General features: G+C 39.9%; 1 protein-coding gene across 1 annotated transcript; it reads right to left on the reverse strand.

The window, feature by feature from the left end:
- Positions 1–1,371: 1,371 nt before the first annotated feature.
- Positions 1,372–9,416, reverse strand: LOC105055420 (amine oxidase [copper-containing] alpha 2, peroxisomal). The gene is made up of 5 exons (XM_010937226.2): positions 8,623–9,416; positions 7,849–8,233; positions 7,646–7,759; positions 6,424–6,965; positions 1,372–1,905 (listed from the first exon to the last, which is right to left on the reverse strand). Exons 1-5 carry the CDS (start codon positions 9,378–9,380, stop codon positions 1,701–1,703), a joined length of 2,004 nt encoding a protein of 667 aa, XP_010935528.1. The 5' UTR covers positions 9,381–9,416; the 3' UTR covers positions 1,372–1,700.
- Positions 9,417–9,981: the final 565 nt, after the last annotated feature.

Here is a 9,981-nt window from a genome sequence, read left to right on the forward strand (position 1 = left end):
CTGGTAATGTACCAAACGCAATCTAAGAGTCCGTGACAAAAGGAAAAGAGGTTCAATACCCACGTTTAATCTGATATTTGACTGTTTCATGAGTAAATAAAAACTCGAGTTGTATTGTCTGCAAATCATATGGTGTATCTTAAACAATTCTAGGTACTCTGGCTGAAGCTTGACCATCCAATATTAGCTAGCTGAACCGGTGACACCTTAACAAGATGGCTGATTTGATGATTTGATGTCGGATCATGATTTTGTAGCCATGCTTCTGCAGTCATATCTATTATGGGTATTATTTGGGTGAAAGCTGGTCTGACATACTTTCTTGCGGTTTGGTGTGGGGGAGAGGGGGAAGGGGGCGCCACCAGAATGGAACAAATTATGGGATTACGTGGGTTTTAATTTTGTGGAGGTTGACTTTTAGGATTTGAATGAATTACTTTAGAAGGATTCTTCGATATAATAGGCTTATTTGATGACGCGGCTTAGATGGAAAGATGAGTCTAGTTTGGATTGTGATTCAAGCGAAGACTTACAGTGCATTCAATCCGAGTCATTTAAATGGTTTTAGTTTCAATAAGAATAAGCCAAATTACACACGAGCTGGATTTGTTGTGAATTTACTGAGGGATTTTTGTGCGTCTCAAATAAATTTAGTTTACTTTAACTAAATAAAATAAAATTTAGTTAATAATATGTAATGAATAACCTACTAGTATTGATAGCTTGGTGAAGTGGAGTTAGGCCTAGGAATAGAGGAGTCTGGTTTAGCTGAAAACTTGGCCGACCAAATAAATTTTTCTTGATTTGGATAAATTTCGCAGTGTAAATCACATTCTTCATTATAACCTGCCACAAAATAAAGCTATTTCAGAAGCCCTCAACCTTAGAGCTTTTTGTTGTTGCTTTCGTAAATGATAACATTTTATTGGCTAGTTATCATTAATATAAATTAGAAAACTTAGGCTTTATGCTTGAATAAGTAAAACATTCATCTCCTTCCTCATATCATGGCTGTTATCTGGGATTTTCAAGGGATGTCTCTACATCATTTGTCTCTCAATGATTAAAGAGCATGTCAATTATCAGGATAACTTTCTGGGCAGTTCAGTTTCTTAGCCACCCTTCATACCTAAATTGAGTACTTCATTTTCTTTGCTAAATGTCTTCAACTAGTGGCAGGAGTTCTCTTTTGTCCCCAAAATTAGATTTTCTTAGTAGTATCAGCCTCCTTGGAATACTGAGATCTCATGGGCATGGACATCGATATGATGTCTAGAGCTGGAAATGTACGTGTATGGCTTAGAAACTTTGTTTACTGTATACTATAATGAAATCTTGTGCGACACAAATACTGAAAATGACCAACTAGAAGAAGCATGTAAATTTTTTTCGGAGTCATGATATGGAACAAACATACAATCTTAAAGTCACGAATACATTTGCGATAATTTTTGAATCAATGGAAATGTAGGCCTTCTTGATTCCTTGTGCTTTCAGGACCTTCTTCTAAGAATTGTTGGTGGCCCAACATGACCAATTAGAACAAGCATGTAAATCCTTTTCAGAGTCATGGTATGGAACAAACATACAATCTTAAAGTCACGAATACATCTGCGATAATTTTTTGAATCAATGGAAATGTCGGTCTTCTTGATTCCTTATTTTCAGTCATTGATGATTTGTGCTTTGAAGACCTTCTTCTAAGAATTGTTGGTGCAGTTGGGCCACTGGAAATGCTTGTTGGGTTTAGTCTTGATTAATGGATTGCTCTCAAAAAAATTGGAAGGCCTAAGTTCCAACCCACCACTCAACATTGGCATCAATGGGAAATCTTCTTGGTAAGGGATGTGATGGAAACCAACTGTGTACCATAATACAATATCTGTATCCTCAATTACTCGGTTCCTGCATTGATCATCAATGAAATCCATATTAATCGTTACATTTTATGGGCATTTAAGTGCCAACTTTATTGGTTATTACCAAGACCACCCGTCAGTTTGAAAGTTCATCACTTTTTTGATGTCAAGGAACAACAAAATGATTAGGAGGCGGGAGAGAAGGTGAGTAAAACAGGGTAACCATACAAATTGTAGTGTTTAATGATGAAGATTTGCTGCTGGCAAGTAATGGAGGATTTTGAATCCCTGAAGGTTTCGTTCCCTTTAGGTTGTGCGTTTGAAGTTTTCGAGAAACCACATATAGTTAAAGAACACATTCTTTAAAGTTTAGATCTGCACTTTTTGGTGGTTTGTATTGCTCAATCTCTAGAATTGCTTAAAGTTAAACCACTGCACTCTTTTGACCTATATGATCAAAGTCCTTATATCCAGTATGTCCACTTAAACGATATTTGTTCCATTGGTTTTTATTTACGTTTGGTTGCATTAGTTTTTATCTTTTCGAAATGACCAAAAATAGAGTTCAACGATGCTTTTAAGTTTGATCTATTCTCTCAAACTAGCAAGGACATTGGGCCGTGCCTGGCACAGCCTGATCCAGGCCCATCAGACCTGAGGCTAAACGGTTGTGCCTGGCAAGGCACGATTAGCATTAGCCCTTAGTTTGGTATGATCCTAGGCCCGATGGGTGGCAGCCCATGTCTGGCACGGCTCATTGGCCCGTAAGCTTTTTTTTTTAAAAAAAAATTACAAACGAACTGTACTGTGCTGGCACGATCTGTTTGTGCCCGTTATGGGCCATGCCAGGCACGACCTATTTGAGGCCGTTATGGGCCGGGGCTAGCACGGCCCGACCTAGGCCCATTCAGCCCATAATGGCCAAAAACGATCAAAAATGACTATTTTTTTTTTTTTTTTTACCTTTTTATCCCTCCCAATAGTTATAAAACAACTATTTTGAGGGGTATTTTGAAAAAAAAAAATCTATAAATTTCTATAAATAGCCTCCTCTCCCATTCTCACCACATCAAATCTACTCTTCTCCCTTCCCTGCTACTGCTATTTCTCTATTCTAACAATATTGTAAGTATTCTAGTAATTTAATTTTTAATTTGTATTTAACAAGTGTTCAAGTACTACACAAGAGGAGGTCTTTGTCGAGGAGCATAAGAAGAGGTCCTTGTCAAGGAGTACAAGAAGAAGCTCATAAATTTCGGTGCTGTCTCTACTCAATTCCTCTACCTCTACTCAATTCCTCCACCTTCAATTAGTTTTTATTTTTTGATTTATAAATTTAGAAATGGCATCTTATGATGAGAGCTATTTTGGCATGCCTCCTATTTTCGATGGAGAGGAAACTAATCTCGTTACTCATACTCTCTCTGAAACTACTCAAAGTCAAACCTCTTCCCATAAGAGGACTAGTGCAGTTTGGTAGGATTTTGAAAGAATTCTTGTTGATGGAGTCTGAAAAGCAAAATATAAAAAATATACTAAATTTTATAGTTGTGCCAGTAGCGAGAAAACTGATCATTTGAGGAGACATAAAGAGAGTCATAGGATGAGTGACTCTTATTTCCAAAATACCCTCAATGTACAAAAGGATCTCTAGTAGGTAATTTTATATATAATCATGAAAATCAAAGAAAAGGACTAATTAAATAGATAGTTAAGAAAGAACTGTCTTTTAGTTTATGTGAGTCTTTTAATTTTGAAGAATATGTTCAATTAGTCCTACAGTCTGCTTACAAAAGAAATAGTAGGCATACTTTTAAAAGGATAGCTATGACAATTTTTTTAGCAATAAAATAAAATTTAATTGAAACTCTGTATGTCTTAAATTCAAAAATTTTATTAACTTCTGATATTTGGTCAGCATCGATAAGTAGTAATTATTTTATTTCTTTTACTATTTATTATATTGATAATGACTAGAATTTAAATAAACATATTCTTACTTTTTATGCTTTTGATTTTTCACATTCTCGACAATAAATTTCAAATATTATTTACCAAACGGTATGTTCATTTGGAATTAATGATAAAATTATATCTATTACTTTTGACAATGCATCTCATAATAATTCTGTTGTTACATTGTTGAAGGACTCATTGCATTCCATTTTAAATGGCCAATTGTTGCATATTAAATGTGCATGTCATATCTTAAATCTTTCTATACAAGCTAGCATGGGCATGGTCCAAGATATAATTTCAAAAATTAGAAATATAGTTTCTTTTATTCATACTTCAAGAGCAGGACTTCAAGAATTTAAGTAACTATATGTAGATCATGGTAAATATTTTAAAAAATTTAAACTTGATGTAATAATTTGTTAAAATTCAACATATACCATGATACATGATGCATATCTATATAGACACTTATTAAGTGCATATATTAATAACCGTGGATTAGATTTTGTATTGATTGAAATTGATTGGATTAAAGATAAAATTTTGAAAGTTTTTTTTGTTATTTTTTATAATGCTACTAATATTCTTTTTGGTATTTATTATTCAACTTTATATTCGTTTTTACAACAAACATTTAATATTTGCAGAAAATTTGTAGAATATAGATTTCATGATATTTTAATGCTTATTATTGAACAAATGGAATCTAAATAGAATGAATATTGGAACAAGATATATCCCATGCATAATTTAGCTGTTGTATTTGATTTATGAGTCAAATTGAGTGGTGTGCTAATTTTACTTGATGTATATTGTGAAAATATGATACTGGATCCTGAACCCAATAAAGTTGATGTAACAAAATTTCTTTATAATATTTATGTGTTATATGATAAAAAAATTCGTAGATCTATATTACCAACACAAAGCTCTATCACTTCTTCCAGTAGTTCTCGTTCATCATCTGTTTTTAATTTTATTGCACATAGGAGACCGACACATGCTTCAAGTTTATCTGCATCTTCTTCATCGACTTTAAATAATGAACTAAAATTTTATTTATGAAACGATCTTCATTCTACATATAATGAAAATCAAATGGATAATCCAGATGTGTTAGCTTGATGAAAAAATATTAAAAATTAATATCCTATTTTGTTTGCCATTGCATGCGATATTTTAGTTATGTTGATGTCTACTGTAGCATCAAAATCTGCTTTTAGTGCAGGTCGGCGTGTTCTTGACGAAAAGAGAAGTTGGATGATCGATGAAATGGTGGAGATGCTGTTCTGCTTCAAAGATTGATTGGATACAGAGGTGAGGTTTCAAGATAAAGTTGGACATTCTACTACATCCTCTGATGATGACGATACAAATGAGACTAACGATTAGTAGGATTTTTATCAAGCTAGCATAGAAGAGCAGGGAGCAGAGAGAGAATCATGAAGGAATTCAGTGAGAGCAGAGAAAAATTGATACGATTTTATCTTTTTTTATTATATTAATTTTTTTAATTATTGAGGTAAGTTACTTCTATAATTCTATTTCTTTTTTCTCCCTCTTCATTGTAGACCTAGCTTCACTCCCTTCTTGTATCATTTTGATATTTATTAATAAACTGATAGGGGTCCACATCAAATCGTCCATCTAACAAGGTGACTTTATATTTAAACCCTGATCCCCTACATTTTTTTAAATTTATTCAAGCATATTTTTTAAAAAAATTAAAAAATCCTAAACAAGCCGTGCCTTGGGCTAGGCTGGCACACGGGCCGTGCCATGCCTGACCCATGGGTTGTGTTGGCGCAGGCCCTCATGGGCCATGCCGGGCTTAGGCCGCGGGCCAAAAAATCCCAGCCCAACCCAACCTCCCTCTTATGAGCCGTGCCAATTACAGCACGGCACTGTAGCCGATGGGCCGTGCCTAGCATAGCCCATCTTGGGCCCGACCGGGTCGGGCTGAGTCGTGGGCAGCCTAGCCCATTGCCCATCTCTACTCTCAAATGGAGAATTACATTCTCAGTATTGGCCAGAAGGTTTTTGTGGCCATGGTGTCTTCGTAAAACTTTTTATTTTCAATGTTTATCATAGTAACATATTCTTAAAAAGCTTTGAGATAATCTGTGATATTACACATTACAAGCTTACCTAAAGTTTGCCTTGATTTGACCTGCATGCAGTTGGTCGTTGATCAACTCAAACTGAGCGTGACCTAATTATATTATGGATACATTTTTATAATCAAGTACCGTGCCAGGTACTAGCCATACCAATACATAAATGTCTCCATTGGGCCCTAATTTTATCCTAAGTTCCATAATTCAATCAGGAGACCAAATTTACTTTGTTTGTGTCCCTAGCGATCTCATTCCTCGTGTTTTTCCTAACATCTGTGATGTGTCTTCGTATAAAATATATGCACAACTAGCACGTATATTATTTCCTTCAACTAAATGGATCCTTGGCCAAGACTACTATGTATGACATGCAATAGTTTCACCCTTAACGTATTGTCCTTATTTTTTCTCAAGGATGTGCCAATGTGTGTGATATTTTTTAGATAGTCTTCCACGTTCACTTTGTTTAATGGGAGGCGGCCACATACCTTTGGCTCCACACGGCTAAGTTGTCGTTACCTCTGCTCTCGTCCGCATAAAGCCCGGCAGCCCACTTCTCCGACTTGTTGTATGCGGTCACCCAGACCTGCTTCTTACTGTAGCTCGCCCTTATCTGAGGATAGTCGTCATCTGTGAGCAGAGAAGCTGCTGTCGCCCCATTGCTGATTAACCGATAGCCTACGCTGTTCCCCAGCTTGGTCTTCTTGTTAGGATTAACGATCAGAAGCTCAGCTGACTCCGAGCCAATATCGATGCGTGCATCGGCTTCGGTCTTTGCTGTTTCCTTGATGATGGTCCAGTAGCTCTTTCTGGGTGTCTCGCCGTCGGTCACCCTCACTGTCTTAAGCTTGGATTTGATGAAGGAATTGTTGGATCCATCTATATCGAGATCGAGGTAGGAGGTGATGAAATGATCGTGGTAGACCCCTATGGTGTTCTCAGCTATCAAAGTGCCGTGTTCATCATTGATTATTTGGTCTACATGGGTGAAGGGAGCAGCCCTGACCTCCAGGATTCCTGTTAGCGATACCTGCAACGAAGTTAAGGAAATTAGCATAGTTGAGGATCTGTTTGGATATTGAATTGAAAATCCTATAAGATTCATGGATTAAGCCATCCATTTAAATATGATGATCCTGTGTCAACCAAACACCATCCAACTCAAAGACTAAGATCTAGATTGGATCTGGATACATAGGCTCTTAGAAAATATAAGCTAAATGGGTCAACAGTTCGATTCCTATGGAATTTTAAGTCCAATCCTATAAAAATATCCACGGAGGCCCGGGGTGGGTCTTCTTTTCGAGGTCCCCATGCTGTAGAGCCTTAATGCAAGGGTTCAAAGTTGGGGATTAGTGTGCGCATGCATGATGGTTTGTCATACAAAGGAACGAAAGCAATAGCATCAGTAGATACATGAGATGTGCGCACAAGGGGGCTCATGGGTTTGGTGATGGGTGCACTTGGATTCTATAAAGGATCCATGCATCGACAAAGGTATATATGCATGAGAGATAAGTGCGACGTGTGAGAGAAGCTAGTCCTTGACTTTTCAGCCGGAGTAGGTGAAATGCGCGCGTTGGATTCGCCGTTAGTACTCGATGTCCGTTGGAGCTTACTCAAACTAATTGGTGCCAAGAAAAAGACTGGCATAGAAATTTTTTGCGGTGGAATCTTAACAGTAGACTAGTATTATTCTGGAAACATTACCCCAAGTCTTATAGAGCCGTCAGTCTTGAACTCCCAATCAATCACATAGTCATAATTTCCAACCGTGGAAACCATCCTCACAACCAAGCTCACGTCTTGTCGAACCTCCGTAATCTGCAAGAAGACACCACAAAATTCAAATATAAAAAAAACAAATTCACTCTTAAAGAACACTACTTGCTCCTAGAAAACTGAAGACTCACCACTTCTTTTGGAATCTCAGTCTCTGTGTGCCGCCAAGAAGCATCTCCAGCGTAGCGCTCGAACACACACAAAGCATTCTTAATCGGGATGGGCTCACCATCCTGGTGAGCAAAGTAAACGTCCATGAATGCAGCATTGCTCGGGCAGTCAGCCATGGGCTCCAAGGAAGACATTGAAAGCCCAAAACCAAATTCCCCGGCATCGAAGAATGTCTTGTAGTACCATTCCTCAGATGGATCCATGTAAGGTACGAAGAGTTCCGATACGTAGCCCCTATACAGTACTCGCCGGTGGGTCTCGTTGTCGTTCTCCTGAATGGATGCTAGGGAGATGATGGAGCCAGCCCGGACGTCATAGCTCAAGTGGAAGGCCCAGTTGGCCCACCTGTGATTAAGTCGATGGAGAACAACGTAAGCGTGGAATCTTTATATATATATATATATATAACAGCTGGCCTGGACCACATCCATGCATGGCGTGACGTCTTAGCAGGACTTCTAAGCCAATTGACGAGAAATAGTGGGATCCACTGGACTACTTGGTAGCAATATTTCAGAGGTGCAAATTGGTTTGAAAAAGCCAGGATATATACTCTGGTTTTGTTTTGGATCTGCTATGCAGTGGATGTTTCCGCTGCTGCTTGGAATTGGATGGTGGTCTGATTCATAACTTAAACCTGAGGGCTTAATTGATGCCGGTCTTCTAGGTCTATTACCACCCAGGTTTGAGCCTTAATACATATATTGATAGATGGGAGTTAGTATTGATCAAACCTGATGGTGTGGCCATCGATCTCGAACCCCTTTCCCTCCGGCTGGACCACCACCCCGGGCTTTGTCTTGGGCCCGAACGGTGGCTTCTGCTTCGAGGCTCGGTAGTCCGTACCGACCGACTTGGGCACGGGAACACTGAACCTGTCCTCATATTCCACGATCTCCATGGCGTCCAAATCCACCACCACCGTTATCCCCTCCAACGGCCTCGCGTAAAAGTTCACCGTATCCCCCTCCATGAAGCACAATATCTTGAGCAGCCTCTTCCCTTGCTTGACCTCCCCAAACCACCCCACGCTGAAGGTGGTGCACACCACGTCCTTCAAATCCTCCCCTCTCTTCTTCACCGATTCTATGAAGGGCTCGTACTTGAGCGGCAGGGCGGAGGCCTCCCCTTGCTCCTCCAAGTTGAGCATGGGATATCCGAAGCCATTGTAGACCTTGTCGGATGCGATGGAGTGATTGGTTATGTCGACGTAGATTTCATGCGTCTGCCTGTCGGACCGAGCGATGACGAAGGCTCGGCGTGGCGGGGCGGCGTGGCCGGATAGCCAGGAGAACACCTCGGGCTTGTCGGGCTCGTCCAAGCCAACGTACTGGAAGGTCAGTGATTTTGATGAGCCGAGGCTGGAGTTTTTGATTATGCGGCGGATGGTGGAGATCTCGGAAGGGGTGAGAGGGTCGAGAGGGTGGAGGCGAGCGGAGCTCAGGGAGAGGCATAGGAGGAAGAAGGGGAGGGTGAGAAGCTTTGGAGCCATAAGTGGAGGGCGAGACAGAGGGGGTACCACGTTGCAGCGAATATTTTCTCGTGGGGTTTGTGGGGGTGGTTGTTTACTATAAAGGGAATTTAATTACCGGTCCACTCCACTGCAATAACAAGCCCAAGTTCACCGATTGAGTAATTACCGACCCATAGGATCATTTTTCTTTGACATCCGGCCGCTCTCCCACCCACTCCTATTCTGAAATCCCAACTCTACCCTTCTCCACCCTCCTCACTCGGTCAAAAAAAAAAAAAAAAAAATCTATCGTCACGTGCTCAGATTTCACATCCCATCCATCTTCTTCTTTGATTCCTCACCCACCAACTCCAATACCGAAGGGAACGTACGGATATCCTACCGAAGAAAAAAAAAAAGGAAACGGATCCCTCCCCGCGAAGCAGGGATGTTTCCTCACCTCGGGATGTAGCTCCACTGCACCAACGCGCAGTGCCATGTGGCCTCCCCCGCTGCATCCGATCAAGAAAACACAACCGTAATCTCCATGATCGGCCAACCATACTTTGACATCGCCGCCCGCAACATGGGACGCCATCCGCTTGAGCACCACCCACGAAACTCGTAAGCCACAGGCAAC

This window comes from Elaeis guineensis, chromosome 2 (assembly GCF_000442705.2).
Source record: "Elaeis guineensis isolate ETL-2024a chromosome 2, EG11, whole genome shotgun sequence".
NCBI lineage: Eukaryota > Viridiplantae > Streptophyta > Magnoliopsida > Arecales > Arecaceae > Elaeis > Elaeis guineensis.